Raw genomic sequence first — 15,798 nt, forward strand, 5'->3', positions numbered from 1 at the left:
ATACAACAAAGTGTTGTCACACAGTCTTGTGTTCTTCTCTCAAGAGTCTATAAATTCTCTCATTACATGCTTTATTACAATGGCTTTATACTGTGCAAATGGAACAAATATATCCAAAAACGAATGTTTGACACCAGCCTCTTGTGGTTATGGTGGAAACAGGGCTCAACCAGATTTCCAAGCAGGTAGCTATATGCTTGAAAGGGAATGTAAAAATCTGGGACTTGGGGGAGGAAAAAATGTATTTATATCCTGTCTCTGTTCAGAGTGAGTGGGCTGCCTGTATAATATCTCTAACTTCAGTTGTGACAGAAACTGCCTTGTCGTTTGGTCTCTGGTTCCCCTAGCAATGTTTTTTTTGCTGCTGGTTGACCCGTTCTTTCCTTTTCCAGCATTCTTGCGTATGTATGTACACTTGTTCTTCTCTTCTACATCTTCATTTCAAACAGCTTCGCTGTCATAGAGAAATCTGCTGGCTTCTGTGACAACTGAAAGCAATTTAACAAATAGCTCATCTAATAGTATGTAGCAGTTGCTTAATTGGAGTAGAAAATGCCAGCTTTAGCTGTATGTGTAAACAAGTTCTAAACCTAGCTGTAGCCAGCTGCAGGGAAGCTCGCTATCTTGAGAAAGGAAACAGAAAATGGCTTGTGTAAGGTTATCTCAATAAAATGGACTTGTTTCAACTAGAGGAGGGCTGACAGACAATCCTGAGGTAAATCTAACTTCCAGTATGGTTTGTGTGTGTGTTGGCATTTGCGCTGTCCACCCTGGCTTCCTGTTTGAAATTATTTTAATGCATTAATGACAAAAAAATGTGTGTGAGATGCCTCTCGTGCACCCATGTATGCTGTGAGTGGTGAACTTAAGCTGTCACTGTCAAAATTGTAGTTATTCAGTCAAACTTCATGTTTGTTCTTGTTACACATTGCTTGTTTCCTACTTGTCTTTCCCACCAACTGTACCTTCTAACCATTACTTGAAATGAGTGCAAGTATTATACTGTGAATTTGTTACTGAATTAAGTTCAGGGCAAAGGATTTCCCATATTTTTTGTGCTCCCGGGATTTGCATTATTCTTGTCAGCAAACAAGAGTGGACTCTTACTGATGACTATGAGATAAAAATGGTGGCCTTGGGGGTAAAGGAGTGGTTAAACCTTAAACTTTGTTTACTTTTATTCTGATGAGCACATCTGTTTGTTTCCTGGACTAATTTCAGGTAAGTCCCAGTCATAATGTAATCACTCAATCAGTGAGTGCAATTAGATAATTACAACACAGACATGGCCTTTTAGATTCAGTGCTACTGCATTATGTTTTAAATTATATTGATTGACAGGTATGAACTTGTCTTTGGAAAGGTGTGTTCTTATTTGTGTGAACAAATAAGATCTACAGCACTAGGAGAAATGATAGAGCTATGTGCTAACTTAAGATTTTTAAGATAGCTTTATTCTCATGTTTATACAACTTGATTTCTTAGACATATAAGCAAAATATCATCTATTATCATATTCCAGGATGTATACAAGAAAATGAAGCTGTTAAAAAAAGTGGCTTAACACTTCAGCTGTATAGTGTTTCATCATTACCTCAGATACTCAGCTTTCAGAAAGTTCAAAGTGCCACAAGCTGCTCTTTTTTTTTTTTTTTAATAGTATATATGTCACCTGTATACAATTATTATTCTTCTGTCTTAGAATTCTAAAATTTTCATCTACCTGTAGACAAATTCTGTTCTGGGAAGTATTCTGTTTCTTGGTTTCCTAGCTCAAGGTTTTTCCCTACTTCATTCTCACTTTGTGTTGTGCTTTTTCCAAAGGAATGCTGATGTTCCAATAGTTCATACATAGCTGAAGAGTGAGAAGAGGAAAAAGAAGCATATCTACTTTTCTTTGTTTTCTCTGTGACAAAGAATGTTTGCCAGGTCTAACGTAATGAAACTGAGTTTGAGTAATACTAGTAAGTCCTATCCTCAATAAAATGAGCTATAGTGCAGCCTTTCTTGGTGTCTAAAAAAAATAAAATCTTAGGAGTTAGCGTACTTGTGGGAGGTGGTGAAGCAAATAAATTTGAGCTCAGTTGTTCCTTGCTTTTTATGAATTTCCTATCTCAACTTTTGGCCTCATAAAATAGCTATATATTTATTGACCTTAATTTCCTTCTGAAGTATTTTATTTCCATCAAGGTGAGGGAAGAGACAGTGGTAAGGAAGTACTTTTGATTTTTTTTTTTTTTTGTTATTTTCTTTTAATCTTCTAGTCCTATGAGCATACTTGTATTAAACTTCTACAGCCTGCAGACTTTAGTAATCTAATGAGGTATATAAATTCCTTGTTTGATGATGTCACTTTCATTGATAACTTCTTCAATTATTCCATTGGAGATAGTAACAGGAGACAAAATGGTTTACAAATGTGTTTTAAACTGAACTCATAGATGAGTGTCATTTTTGCTGGCTACAAAAAAAAACACATGTAAGAAATAGAAAACCAAGAGAACAGTTCCTTGTTTCTTTTCTTTGTGTAGCTATATAATGACCTGTGGCGTACTTTAAAATAGGAAAAGGAAAAAAAAATCTTTATTTGTTTTTAGATCATCGTACACTTGTTTGAGCTCTTAAGAAAGAAATTGGATTCCTGCTTCTAATACAAATGAGAATATAATAAGGCCTAGTATTCAGTGGAAACAAATGTTAATCTTATACTATATAGAAGCTGCAATCTACATGAAAATAAATACATGGCCATAAAAACTGTGAGATGTGCAAATACGCTGGCAGAAATAAACTACCAGCGTTTAGAGTCAGAGAAATCATGAGACAGTACAGCAAAATGCTAATAAATAGGAAAGACTTCAATGAGCCTGCGGCGTAAATAATGAGCCAGCTTTGAGAAATAGTTATGGGTGAATTGCCACAAAAAGAAACATGCTCTATTCCAAAGCCCTTAAGAATGGGTACTTTGCCCTTCGTTGTGCATAAGCCCTAATAGCACTTCAGGCACTGAAGTTCTCAGTGCTGCTGAATGACAACATTATAATTGCATACTTCTCAGCTAGGTGATGAATCTGAATAAGGAAGTGTTAAGAGGACCTGTGATGGGTGTTTGAACCTTAGATTTTTAAATTATCTTCCAATTTTTTTAAAGCTAAACAATTTAAAAGCAGAACATAAAATCCAAAGTAGATGGCTTTTCCAAAGTAGCCAGGGCTTAACAAAAATAATTACATTAGTACCACATCTAGATGTATGAGACCTTTAATGTAAGGTAGGCATGTGGATAATTGTTAGTTTGGGTGCTGTTATTCGTCCTTCCATTCCCCTTCTCCTCTATTCAGACATTCACGCTTGAATACATAGGCTGAAATATAGCTTTTTAAATATGATGTAGACCCTTCTTTCCAAAAATATTGCAATACACTTAGTTGAAAAGGCTACGGCTGGCACTGGGTCGTTGTATCTGGTTTCATTGAAAAATCTAGTCTTTGTCTGAGTATGTTGGAAAGGAAGAATTGTAAGGCTGGACAGCAGTTACCCTCTTTCTTTTCCGTTGTCTCCAATTTGCATGAAATCATTAAGGTTAGAAAAGACTTCCCAGGTCATCTGGTCCAACCATCACCCTACTGCCAATGTCACCCACTAAACCATGTCCCTAAGCACCATGTCCAACCTTTCCTTGAACACCCCCAGGGACAATGACTCCACAACCTCCCTGGGCAACCCGTTCCAATGAGTGACTCTGCCCATAGGGAGAGAGCTGCTGTAGGCATTGGTTCCATCCATACCTTGCATCTGTGTTAAGCTATGGGTGAGTGCTATCTCCCTAAGGAACTGCCTGGGGAAACCTTGTACTCATCCAGTCTCCTGAGAAGCTTAGTGGTCATGTGGTGCTTAGGGACGTGGTTTAGTGGGTAATATTGGTGGTTGGGGGACAGTTGGACCAGAAGATCTTGGAGGTCTTTTCCAGCCTTTATGATTCTGTGAGGACCAGGTGTAGATTGTCATACATTAGTCTTAATTCCTCAAAGGAATTAAGGCAGGATGAAAGAAACTGCTTCTGATCATCCATCTTGTTAGCTCTCCAGCAGTGTGCTAACTTGCACAAGCTACTGTGGGCCAAAGGTCTGTGGGTAGAAGACCTAGTTTTATTTATTTAATTGAAGTATTAAATCACCAAGTCATAAAGGGAATGCTTAGGAAAGACTCTGTAAGTACAGACTTTGTTTACTTTATAGCCATTTCCATTAGTTGAGCAGAGGGAGCAGCCTCTGTAACTTCAGCTCTCTGTTCTTAATGAAGTGTCACCTAGAATGACATGAAGTGTCAGGATGGAGGTTGGAACGAAGTGACTTGAGCGACAGCATGCTGCCAGACACAAATGGTGTGCAGCCTAAGAACAGGGAGCAGACTTGGATAATGTGGCCAGGCTTCTACTGCAAATCTGGGAGAGAAGCAAAAACATGCTATTTCTTGAATGTCAAAGGATAGTGGACCTTCTCTGTCTAAAGACAACTGTTTACACAGTAGCAGAAAATAAGGTCAATCTAGAAATTTTAGTACTGCCATCTAAACCTCTATGCAGTTGCCAGTGGCATTGCTGAAAAGAGTATTGGAATAAAGTAGGGATACTGTACTGCTTCCCAATAATGTTGTCCAATGGTTCACTACCTGGGTATTTTCTGAGCTGGAGGTATGCACTTGATTATTTTTTTTCTTTCATTATTTATTTGTTTGGGTCTATGTAAATTTTACAATTTAGAGTAAAAATGCACAGTATGAAATCTTACCTGGCAAGCGGGGGAATTTATCATTCAAAACAGAATAGCAGACATCTTTAAAACTGTAAATCTGAAGTATACTTTGCAGAAGCAAATGATTTTTCAGTATTTTGATGCAGGTATTGGTGCCAATGAAATACATGATAACAGCAAGTAGCATAACTTGATATCATTAGATATCCAAAAGCCAGTCAGTTAACTTTTATTTAGAAAATGATGAAGAATCTTTGGAAGGAGCGTATCTTTACCCAAAGACTTACTTGAGTGGCTCTCCTCATTTAAACAATAAGCTCCATTTAATGAGGGGGATGGATTGGATACTAATGTTTGCAGATGAGAAGTTATTTAAGGATTAATTAAATGAGAAAGACTGTGCACTTTAGAGGTGTTAAACAAGCTAAAATGATTACCATGATAGTAAATTACGTCTATTAGCTCTTCGTAAGGGAGTTCCATATCTTTGTGAAAACTAAGTTCCTACCTGCAATGGTGACTTTGTACCTAGCAAAGTAGCACAAAGCTTCCATTAGTGTGATGGCTGTCACTTCGCTAAAACAAGTGTCCTAATTTTCATGTCATAGCTTCAATCTACTTTATATTTAATGAAAATAAGGGCTGGAATATGATTATATTCAACAAAATACAGTAATGCAAACATTTTAAAGGAGATCACAGATCACCTTCGAGCCTTGTTTTTGTCAAGACCATTTCTTCTGCAGTGGGGTTACAGTAAATGCTAACCTGAAGAATATCGACTTCTGTTAAAATCCCTGGCTCTGGGTTAATCAGACCTTGGCTTTGATCCAGCATCCATCTCTGCCTTCCTGGGGTTTTCTATAAGGAACTCTTCTGAGGCTAACCTCTTCTCCTGCTCTTCCCCAAGTGATGGCTGGGTGTTTCCAAGGTGAAACTTCCTAAAGTCAGGGGCAGCTAACTTGCCTCTTGGCTACTGTTTGGAAAAGTCTGCACGAGGTTCTGGCTGACCACTGGTCCTTGGTCCTCTATTTGCTCTACTACTTCCACACTGTGGAACTGAGGCTTTCTGAGCTGCAGGAAAGCACTTGCTGATAAAGACAGGTTTTTGGTGTAAGAATGGGAAGCCATATTTGGTAGAGGTGGCAGGGTTTTGGTAACAGGAGTGCTGCAGGGGTGGCCTCTCTGAGAAGAGTCCAGGGGCTTCCCTGTCTTGTTCCACAGCTAACAGCTAATTCTAGTTCCTTCAAAATTAACCCCACAGCAGGATGGTGTTTGCTTCCCAATGCCCAAACCCACAATTAACTATCTATATTAACTGGCAATAAATTAATTTCTCTTAATGAAGTCTGTTTTGCTTCCAGCAGTTACCAGTCTCCTTAGTTTTATCTCAGCCCAGGAACTTTCCCATGCCTATTGACCCCATTTGTTCCCTCTGCTGCTGAGGGGGAAACGAGCAAGCGGCTGGGTGGTTGCTGGCCAGGGCCAACCCACCACAGAAACATGAAGCCTCATCGTTGCCCAGGGATTAATCAGTCATTCCTACCAGCAAGCACAGGGCTGAGGTTACATGAATGCATCTGTGGCCAGAACATGTTCAAGGTGTTGCCAGGTGTGACAGCACAAAGATGTTCAGGCTGAAGCCATGCTGAAATACCAACACTCCAAGCTGCAGGTAGGAGAAAGCTTTAAAAAGCTTTAAGATTGTAAAACTAACCTGAAACAAAACACACTATCTTTACCTGAAATGATGACAGACTGAGCAGTTGGCAACTTCACTCAGCTAAGGTGAGATGGAAGCTTTACCCTCAGCTCCGTAAAAGGTCCTGTACTTGTCTGGGGCAGGGCAGCAAGCGGTGACATAGCTAGCCAGGCTGCTGACATCCTTGCAGATGTAACCTTGGTAACGATGCAGTTTAGATGCACTTCCCCACTCCGTGCACAAGGTTGATTTATATGCAAAGGAGCCTTGTGTGGGGAAAGTTGTGGACTGGAATATGAATAGGAGACAAGTTGATTCAAAATATTTATTCTGTATTCATAGTTTACCTTTAAGAATGATATTTGTTCTTCTTTGATTTTGTAAGCATTCTTTAAATATTTGTGCTTTTTTATTGAATAAAATGAAACCTCATAAACTGTTAATTGTTTCCCTATGCTACCTGTGGATAAGCACCTATCATTTTCTGTATACAAATACAATAAGACTTTTGAGTTTTCTCTTTGTGGTGCATTAGACAAGGAAAACACACCCATTATGCTTCTTGGATAAGTGCATTTGTTCAATTTCCCATAACACGTTAAGGTTACAAAAATGTAGCTCCCTCCAAACTGTACTTCTTTCGTTAATGATGCTGCAACAAATCACTTAGGGATTCACTGATAACTGGTGTGATCTAGTTTTGTTACTGGAATTATCAATTTGGTGAATTCATGACTTCTAACTAGTAGGAAGAAGGGCATTTTTGAGTACTTCCAGTATCTAATTATTTTTATTAGTTTCAAATATGCGTATGTTTTTTAAAAAAAGTATGGTGTCATGTTTTTAGATGCTTAACTGCTTTGCAGCAGCTTTAGGACTTTGTAGTCAATCCATCTCTGCTTAGCCCAGGGAGACTGGCCTCTGTCTGGAAAACTCCAGACTTCGTGGTTTGAGACTGAGCAATTGATGTGCTGAGATTATACAGCTGTGCATGTACTGTTTTTATGATATGGTAACTGGTTTTATGTAATTATACAGGATTAACAAAGACTAACGCCTTATTCATGGTTTATAAACTACTTCAAGATTTACATAGGGTAAATAATATGGGGGCTTCCATTTAAAAATTTCTTACGTTTCTTTTGAGTGCTCACTCCTTTACATAATAACAGTTGTTAATGTTCTTCTTTGCAAGAGTAGGTGTTAACAGATTTCCCCCCCAAATTCTGTTTTGTTCAGCTGTTTTGTTCTAGGAGGTTAATGTATCCCCTAATAAATCCAATTCTTGTATGATTAAAGGGTTTTAGTTAGCCATGACTACTGCAAATTGAGTTTAATGTTTTACAGTTGTCTATGGTTTTATAGAACTTGAAAATAAAGGGGGGAAAAAAGGTGAAATGCAGGGAAAGAAAATTTTAAAATTATTCAGAAGGGAGTAATTCAAAATATATTTACACATACTTGTAAATTAAAACCATCACCAACACTTCATCATTAATCAACATGGGGCGGGGAACAATGCAAGTACTGCCAGTTCAGTGATTTGGCATCAGCTTCGCAAAAAGGACTTGTAAAAGAATTACTCAAAATTAATTTTAGTTAATTTTTTTCCAAATCACATAATTGCTCTTCATCATATTGTATTAATTATTTAACTTCCTTTATTAGCCTTTGAAGCATCATCAACATTGGTTTGAAATTTTTTGGCTTGTTCAAGAAAAACAACTGTTTTCTCATGTATTATCAAAATAAAAAGCTTGCATCCTGATAATAAAAACAACTGTGATATGTAGCTTTTCAAAAGTGCCTTAAATATTCTGAAATGTAATCATCACAGATATCTAGGTGATCAGTCATGCTGAACTCTTGGAAATGTTTTATCTGAGAAATTTCAACCTGTATAGATAAATTACTTATTTGGATGGAAAAGGACTTGGTGAAAGCTATTTCGTTATAGAAATAATTCTTGTTAGGGATCTGTGCTTCTATCAGACACAGCTACATTTTAAATATTGAGGTATTCATCTACCCATTGGTACAGCTTGGTAATGGGCTTGGATCATTTCAGATCTTGCACATCTGTGTTCAGATCTGTGCACATCCTTAATTTTGTGCACCTGCCAAAGACCTTTTCAGCAAATAGCATTACAACATTTACAACGTTTCCATCTATTTTTAAAGGGGCAAGTTATCCTCAAGGAGGGAAGCTTTACGCTGTGTTGATGCTGGCTTATGGAGCAAGCTGATGGGAAAAGAACATGCTGAACCATCTAAAATTACAGTGAAGCATCTGGAGACAACCTGAACATCTTGGTCTTCTAGATAGGCTTTTGTCTCCCTGTAGTTGATCCCAATTGTTGTCGTTACAGAGAAAAAGAAAAAAAAGTAATTGGAACAGAGAAGCATCAGTCATTCCTACAGAGTTACTTCTTGCCTAGCAAACAAATGTCAAGATTGTGCAAGAGTGCTGTAGTACGTTTCTAAATACCTTTTTAAAGGGGAAAGAAATTCTACAAAAGCAGCCTACTGCTATTGTAACAAATAGTATTTCTTATGTAATGAAATAGTTGGGAAGCTGGCTCTTGGCACTCTTCGAGAAGAGATAGGGAGGTGAACCCTCTTGGGCAGGAATTGCTGAGGCTTAGTCAAGTGTGGTTTTCAGACTCACTTTATCTTTGTGCCCTTTACAACTGCACCTAGATTATATCTTAAAAAGTCTGCGAATAGACAAACCACACTTCTGTGATTCTTTTTCTATTACTTGTATCACTTTTAATCTCTCCATCTTCTGTGAAACAGTTCTTACAAAAATAGTGTCTGCTCATGCTGAATAGGGAGAAATATGTAGTGTCTTTTAGTGCATCATTGTAAGTGGAAGCTTCTTAAGTTAGGGCAGAAGGATTCTATGACAAAAAAAAAAAGTGTTTCTCATAGAAAGAACTAACCTCTGGAGAATTAATTTATTTGTAGCTGCTACAGAATTCAGTGCAATTTTGTTGGTCGTACAATAATTTCAGTATTCCACATCTGACACGCTCTCACTTTTTCTCGTTAATGATTTTGAGACCACTTGTTCTTCTTGCTTTAGTTGGCAAAATGTTTGAGAAAATCTTTACTGAGATCAATAGCAAGACACCTTGTTTTTCTGTTTTGTAGGTAGTGACAATACAGTTCTGCCTCCAAGGAAAATGTACACAGTGAATCTTCCTCCTGAGGGTTATGTTGCAGTTACTCAAGATACTAATAGTATTTCAGCTTCTGAAAACTCGGAGGATAGTGCTGACTCTACAGGTAAGTTTGTATGGTTGTTACTGTGATGAATTTTTCTCAGAGAAACTTGCTAGCAAGCATCACCAAGTAGATCCAAATTGCAACAATTAAGTATTTAAACTCTTGCTGCCAGTGGGTGTCACTGTTTTGCAACATAAGCAAAATTGAGATGTATATTCGTATGGGTTCATATCCTTTGTTAGCTTGAAGACCAGATACAGTGCTTGTTTATAACCATACAGTGCTGTTGACCTTGCTGAAATAACAAAGTATATCTGGAGACTAAGTCTTCAGCTTCTCCCATTCAAGTACCACATGTATATAATGCGTGATTACTGTCATATTATTTTTAAGAAGAACACTAGATCACACCTGTTTTACTAAGTCGTAACGCAGATATTCTGGGGAGTTACCAGAGGCTTACCTCTCCCTGTTGGGAGAAGTTCACCTGTTGGGATGTGGTAGGAAATCAATACCAATCCATAAGCTTTGAGAGGTGTTCTGATGAGAAGCTGTGACCAGATAACTTCAGAACCTGTCAAAGGATAGAAGAGAAGCAGAACAGGATCTGTAGAGGAATGGTCTCTTAAGTGAACTTCAATAAAAAACATGTTTTTCTGAATGTTATTGCTGCAGTTAAAGTGATTCCATCTTAGAAAGAAGTGCTTAGCTTACATAAGACAGATCCATTTAGTTTTTTTCAACTGCTATGTTTCTATGGATGTGTTTGTTCAAAATTGTGTATCGCTGTCATCTGCTATGTTATTAACAGCTACTAAGAGCAGTCCACAGCAAAGTAAACATCTAGGTAAGCCTGCTGAGGTAAAATATTTAATAAATAGTAATTTACTAAATACTGCCTATTTCTACTTGGAGATTCACTAAGGAAAACCTGAGATTCAACCTGCAAATACAGAAAGGCAAGTGTGCCTTGCCTTTTGAAAACAGTACCCACATGGGTGAATTTTCAGCTTGAAAATTGGGTCTGTACTCTATTCAGAGCTCTGTTCTTGATACAGGCTGTGGTTAGTATCCTGCTTGTAACACGTGGGAAGGCATCTCACCTTTGTGTGGGGAAACATGCCATGAAGGCAGCCTGATACATACTTGAATCTGCATATGAGGTTAGTGCAACAGAGTCAATGTAGAGCATGACTGGTGGTGGCACACTGAATGTTCTTTCTCACTGTGAAATTAAGAGATCTTTTGTCTTGGATAAGGGAAGAAATAACTTTATCAGATTAATATAACAGTACATCTTGATTCTATTGGGATTAAGGTAAAGAAGGTGTTTCAGTGCACAACTTGCAAGTTTTGCTTTTCCCGTTGTAAGAAAGGATTCGCGCTCAGTCCAGATTCTATTCCTAAATTATCCTTACATTTTAATTACGTAGTTATCTTTGGACAATTCATTGGGTTCTACAGCATTTCAGGTTCCAGCTGCTGCTTACTCTGATATTAAAGCAGTCTTTTTCCTCCTCCATGTTGTATGATCTCTGCTTAATCTTTGTGATTTCCTTTCAGACATTAGAGGAACACTTCCCTTCTTCTGTGTTCAGCAAATGAGTAAATTAAGTCTCATAATACTTAGCTGGTAAATAGCCCTATAACATTTGCTTTTATACAGGGACTTGCATGACTTCTAAATATAACTTCAGAGCCCAACCCTCTCAACACTTCTACAACCGAGATTATACCCTTATCTTAGGATATACTCATGGTATCAGTACAGATCTTTTGTGGTAGAGTTACTCAGTTACTGTTGAAAATCTAGCAATAAATCACTATATGGTACATGCTAGATGGTCATATATTGCATAGCAGTAAAGCAGAAGAGAATTTAGGGTTGCATTATATTGTCCCTTCTTAGGGACATATAAATATTTGTCTAGTTTTACAATGGATATACTGTTGAACAATGGCTTTACTTGCTCTTTTGGCTTTAATCTTTTTTTCCTCTAGTACTGAAAACAAACAAACAAAAAATACTCTTCAACCACGATGGGAGTAAGTAGTGCTCTGGTGTTGCTTAGTGACAGTACTGAGCTGGATGGTGATCTCTTACAGCTGATCCCAGTCTCAGTGTTCATTCAGTAAGAATAGGTTTTGAATTTTAGGTTCTGCTTTAACAGTTAACAAACACGTATGGAATTTTGGGAGACACGTTTTCGGGTTGGTTTACTGTGTGACTTTATAGGTTATCATGGAATCAAGAAAAAATAAGTCTGAAGTGTTGTTTAGGCTTTTTACATTCTGATTGCAAGGTAAGCTTGACTATAAATGTCATTCTTGCCAGGCATTTTCCTAATCTGTTCTTTAAAAACCTCTAGGAAGGAAGATTGTCTTACCAGCCTTTTTCCATGTATTCTAGTGTTTCACTGTCCTTTTTTATGTGCTAGATCTTGCTACAGTTGAAGACACACATTTGTTCTGAATGTGGATTACAGAATTAGACGTTTGTGCTTATCCTACAGAGTTGAAGAATATGGTTAATTTTACTCTGGTATATGTGTTTTATTGTATTTAATTTAAGGATTTAAATAAAATTGGGTCAAAGGCTGCAAGTTCAGGCAATGCTTATAAAATATGGAAAGAAAATATGGAAAAAATCATGCCATGTATTATTTAGTTTCCTGGTCTAGATATGGTTGTATACCCAGAATAGTTAGAAATACATCAAAACGAAAAGTGATGGCTACAGTAAAGCAGAAAAGTGATACAGTTTAACCTCTAGTAGTGTGTAGAGGTAAAAGCTCAGAGGTTTTACTACCTAAGCAGTGTTGCCTTTCTTGAAGATACTGTGTTATTGAGAGTTTCCTGTCTGACTCCTCAGTTTAGAAAAAAAATAAATTTAATTAAAGAAAAAACTTTCAAATATCCTTCCATTAATAGTAGATATGCATATGAGCAAGTATCTAGGGACTGATTCTGAGGTCAGAGTCTGTGTGGCTTTCAAAAATATAACAAAATCCCTCACACACCCAAGTGGATCAGTCAAAATGTGACAATGATAAACGTCAAATGAGTGCCTTCAGTCTATGTTCATTTAACTCAGTCAAGGTTAAGCCTCTGAGAGGCTGTGCTTTCTTAAATTTCTTCAAGTGCACATATGTTTACTACAGATTACGTGGTGCATCTAGTGCCTTTCTAGGCTTTTTTTAGCTTTTGGACCCAGAAGTGGGGGAAATAAATTTTGTGGAAATTCAGATAAGCAGGTTCAATAAACTAGAAAGTTATTTTCTATCTCATGAAAATACTCTGACCTTATTTTGGGATTAAAATTTTGACAGGCCAAGAGGCAGTGGTCACAAAATGAGAAACAGGTGGTTCCATCTGGACATCAGGAAGCACTTTGGTACTGTGCAGGTGATGGAGCACTGGCACAGGTTGCCCAGAGAAGTTGTGCAGTCTCTTCCTGGGAGATCTTCAAAAGCTGCCTGGACATGGTCCTGGGTAGCCTGCTCTAGATGGCCTTGCTTGAGCAGGGGGTTGGACCAGAGGACCTCCAGAGTTCCTGCCAACCTCAGCCATTCTATGAACTTAGTTACATTTCATTGCAGATTTGTGGCATGACTTTTTCTATAAACTAAGAAAACAACATTTGTGTCTATCTAAATTAATATAACAAGATTATTAGGGGGAATAGATGCGCTATGGCAGATATTTCACTGCATTAAATTCATCCATGGAAAAATGAAATAGTCACTACACTAATTTATCTATGACATGTTTCTGAGTTATTAAAAATTGAAGTTAATTACAGTTATAAATTAATTTCTTGTCAGCTATAAAATAAATTTGTATTTGTCCATTCTTCTTCTTTAAGCTTGTAGCTATTTTATGGTTGGTCTTGTCATAATGAAATGAATTTTGTCCAGACAAGCTTCTTAAGAAGAAAAACAAAAAAGTGGGTCTTTGTGCATATTTCAATGTGTTTCTCTATCTGCCTCTACATGTTGTTTTTAGCATTTCAAAATTTTCCCTATTGTGTCAAATAAGTTAATTGTGACCGGTCATGCCCCTGACCTTATGCAATTACCTTGTGATACATACGTAAATGACCCAACAGAGTTGGGTTTTAGAGTTGTGTGAGGTGTCTTGGCTTCTTCATGTGACTTCCCAGAGGTGAGAGGGATGGAAATAAAGTTTCAGGTTTGCTTCCTTTGTGTAAGCTGGTGGTTGATGAATGTCTCATAATCAGAAGAAAAATCTAAGACTGTTTGGTCTTTCAAGAAAATAGTGAAAGTAAAGTTTACCCTATGTTCATAGGACAATATATCAGACCGTGTTTTCTATTATTTTAAGAACTTCCTTGACTTGATTATTTTTATGATTTGAGTCACTGTGATGGTGTGCTCAGGTCTACCTCTTGTTGATAGAATTGAATTAGATAGTAAAGAGAGGAAATAATATAGAGAATTTATTTTCTTTTTCAAAGATTTTTGTGTTTGCATTGGTACATATTAATGCATTGCCAACTTTATTTTAGCAATGGACTTTATACTTTTGACAGGGGCATAAAAATATGTGATTTTGAGCTATAAGTAAATATCAAATTCTGGTCATGAAGTCAATATTTTCATAGCTTAAAGCTCTTTAATTTTGATCTATGATTCTATTTATTTTTATTATCTTTTTATTGAGAAATATTTCTTCAGGAGTAGTCCCTTAAATATTCACTATGTTTTAAAGGATGTTCTCAAAATAAGGAGAATCCAGGAGACTTTAATTATGTATTCATTAACTTACTCCAAAGCAGTAGCTTAGTTTTGATTTGTTTTGCGTAGTTTGTTTTATAAGATAAAGCTAAACTGTGGAGTTCTTGCTATTTATTTCAAGACAGGTGAAACAATAGAAATATTGTATCTTCCATTAAAATGTGAATGCTAAAAGTGTAGCCTTGTTCCTTCTCAAAGATAACCGTTTGATTTCTCCAGCAACATTTCTTCCTGAACATTCTAATATAAGCTAAGATAATAGGCTATAACATAAAATAATTTTATTGTGCACAAAGCACTGGACTGGAATATAATTTCTCTATGAAGTGTTTTAATATTAAATCCATATTTTTATAGAGAGTCCCAAAGTGGTATTTGGTGTTTCTTAGATTCATGGCAGAGCAAATTCTTGACCCAGAGACAGTAGAAAATAAAGACAGTGTGTAACAGTTCAGGAATATGCAAAAGTCAAGGGCACATGAAAGAACAGAGAATGCAAAGAGTCATGTTCTTTAGAGTAATTCTTTATTTTTAATTCCATAACCCCTTTTTGTTCCTGTCAAGTCTCAATTATTTTTCCTTCATATTCTTGAACTGCAGTGCAGTATTCATCTGATGATATCCTGTTGTTTCTATCCTGATAATAACCTACCTGGTTTTACTGAAACCTTTTATGTAGACAAAAGGAGCAAGACCTAACTGTGCTTTATCCTACCTGCTGATGGGTGCATTATGAGCTAGTGTTTTAGCTACAAAGAGTCCATCTCAGACACTCCATTGCCATGCTGTAAAGAAGTCAAGTTAGAGAAATGGAAGAAAGCAACCCATTTTCTTCTACCTTCTGAAAGCTGACAAGTCTGAAATAATGTGGAAGGTACTTCTTTGGTACGTATCCTCACCCACTGGAGCATATTTGTTGGCCCAGGGTAGTGCAAATTGTAGGTGAGAGATGCATACAAGTCAATTGTTAATGCAGCTGACCTTTGGACTTCTGATCTTTGTTATTTATTTCTTCCAATCAGTGCTACTGCAGTAAGAGTTTTAAACCGAGGTGATGAACTTAGAGATCTCTCTCACAAGTCAATTAAGGTATTTGAACATAGGTGGAAGATGCATCCCAGGAAATTACTAGCCGTGTCCATGAGGGATAGTGGCTTTGGAGGGATCCTTAGTAAACCTTCTAAAAACTACTGCATTTCTAAGTGTGGTTCTGCTGGCAAAAATGTTTGAACTTACTGATCAGCAAAAGACAAGTTTCTGTAGTGTCTTCAGATTCACTTAAGGTTTAAGGCAGCCATTTTAGGAAGGCTTAATACTACTTAAGCCTCTGTTTGTTGTTAAGGAGATGTTAGTT

At 37.1% G+C, this 15,798-nt stretch overlaps 1 protein-coding gene across 1 annotated transcript in view; it reads left to right on the forward strand.

Annotated features, from left to right (window-relative positions):
* ERICH1 (glutamate rich 1) overlaps positions 1-15,798 on the forward strand; it is a 98,209-nt gene that overhangs the window by 20,218 nt on the left and 62,193 nt on the right. The window contains exons 3-4 of the mRNA XM_032185265.1: positions 9,613-9,747; positions 11,012-11,014. Of these exons, the coding sequence (XP_032041156.1) occupies positions 9,613-9,747; positions 11,012-11,014 (138 nt within the window). The remainder of the gene's footprint in view (positions 1-9,612; positions 9,748-11,011; positions 11,015-15,798) is intronic.

This window comes from Aythya fuligula, chromosome 3, assembly GCF_009819795.1.
Source record: "Aythya fuligula isolate bAytFul2 chromosome 3, bAytFul2.pri, whole genome shotgun sequence".
Classification (NCBI taxonomy): domain Eukaryota; kingdom Metazoa; phylum Chordata; class Aves; order Anseriformes; family Anatidae; genus Aythya; species Aythya fuligula.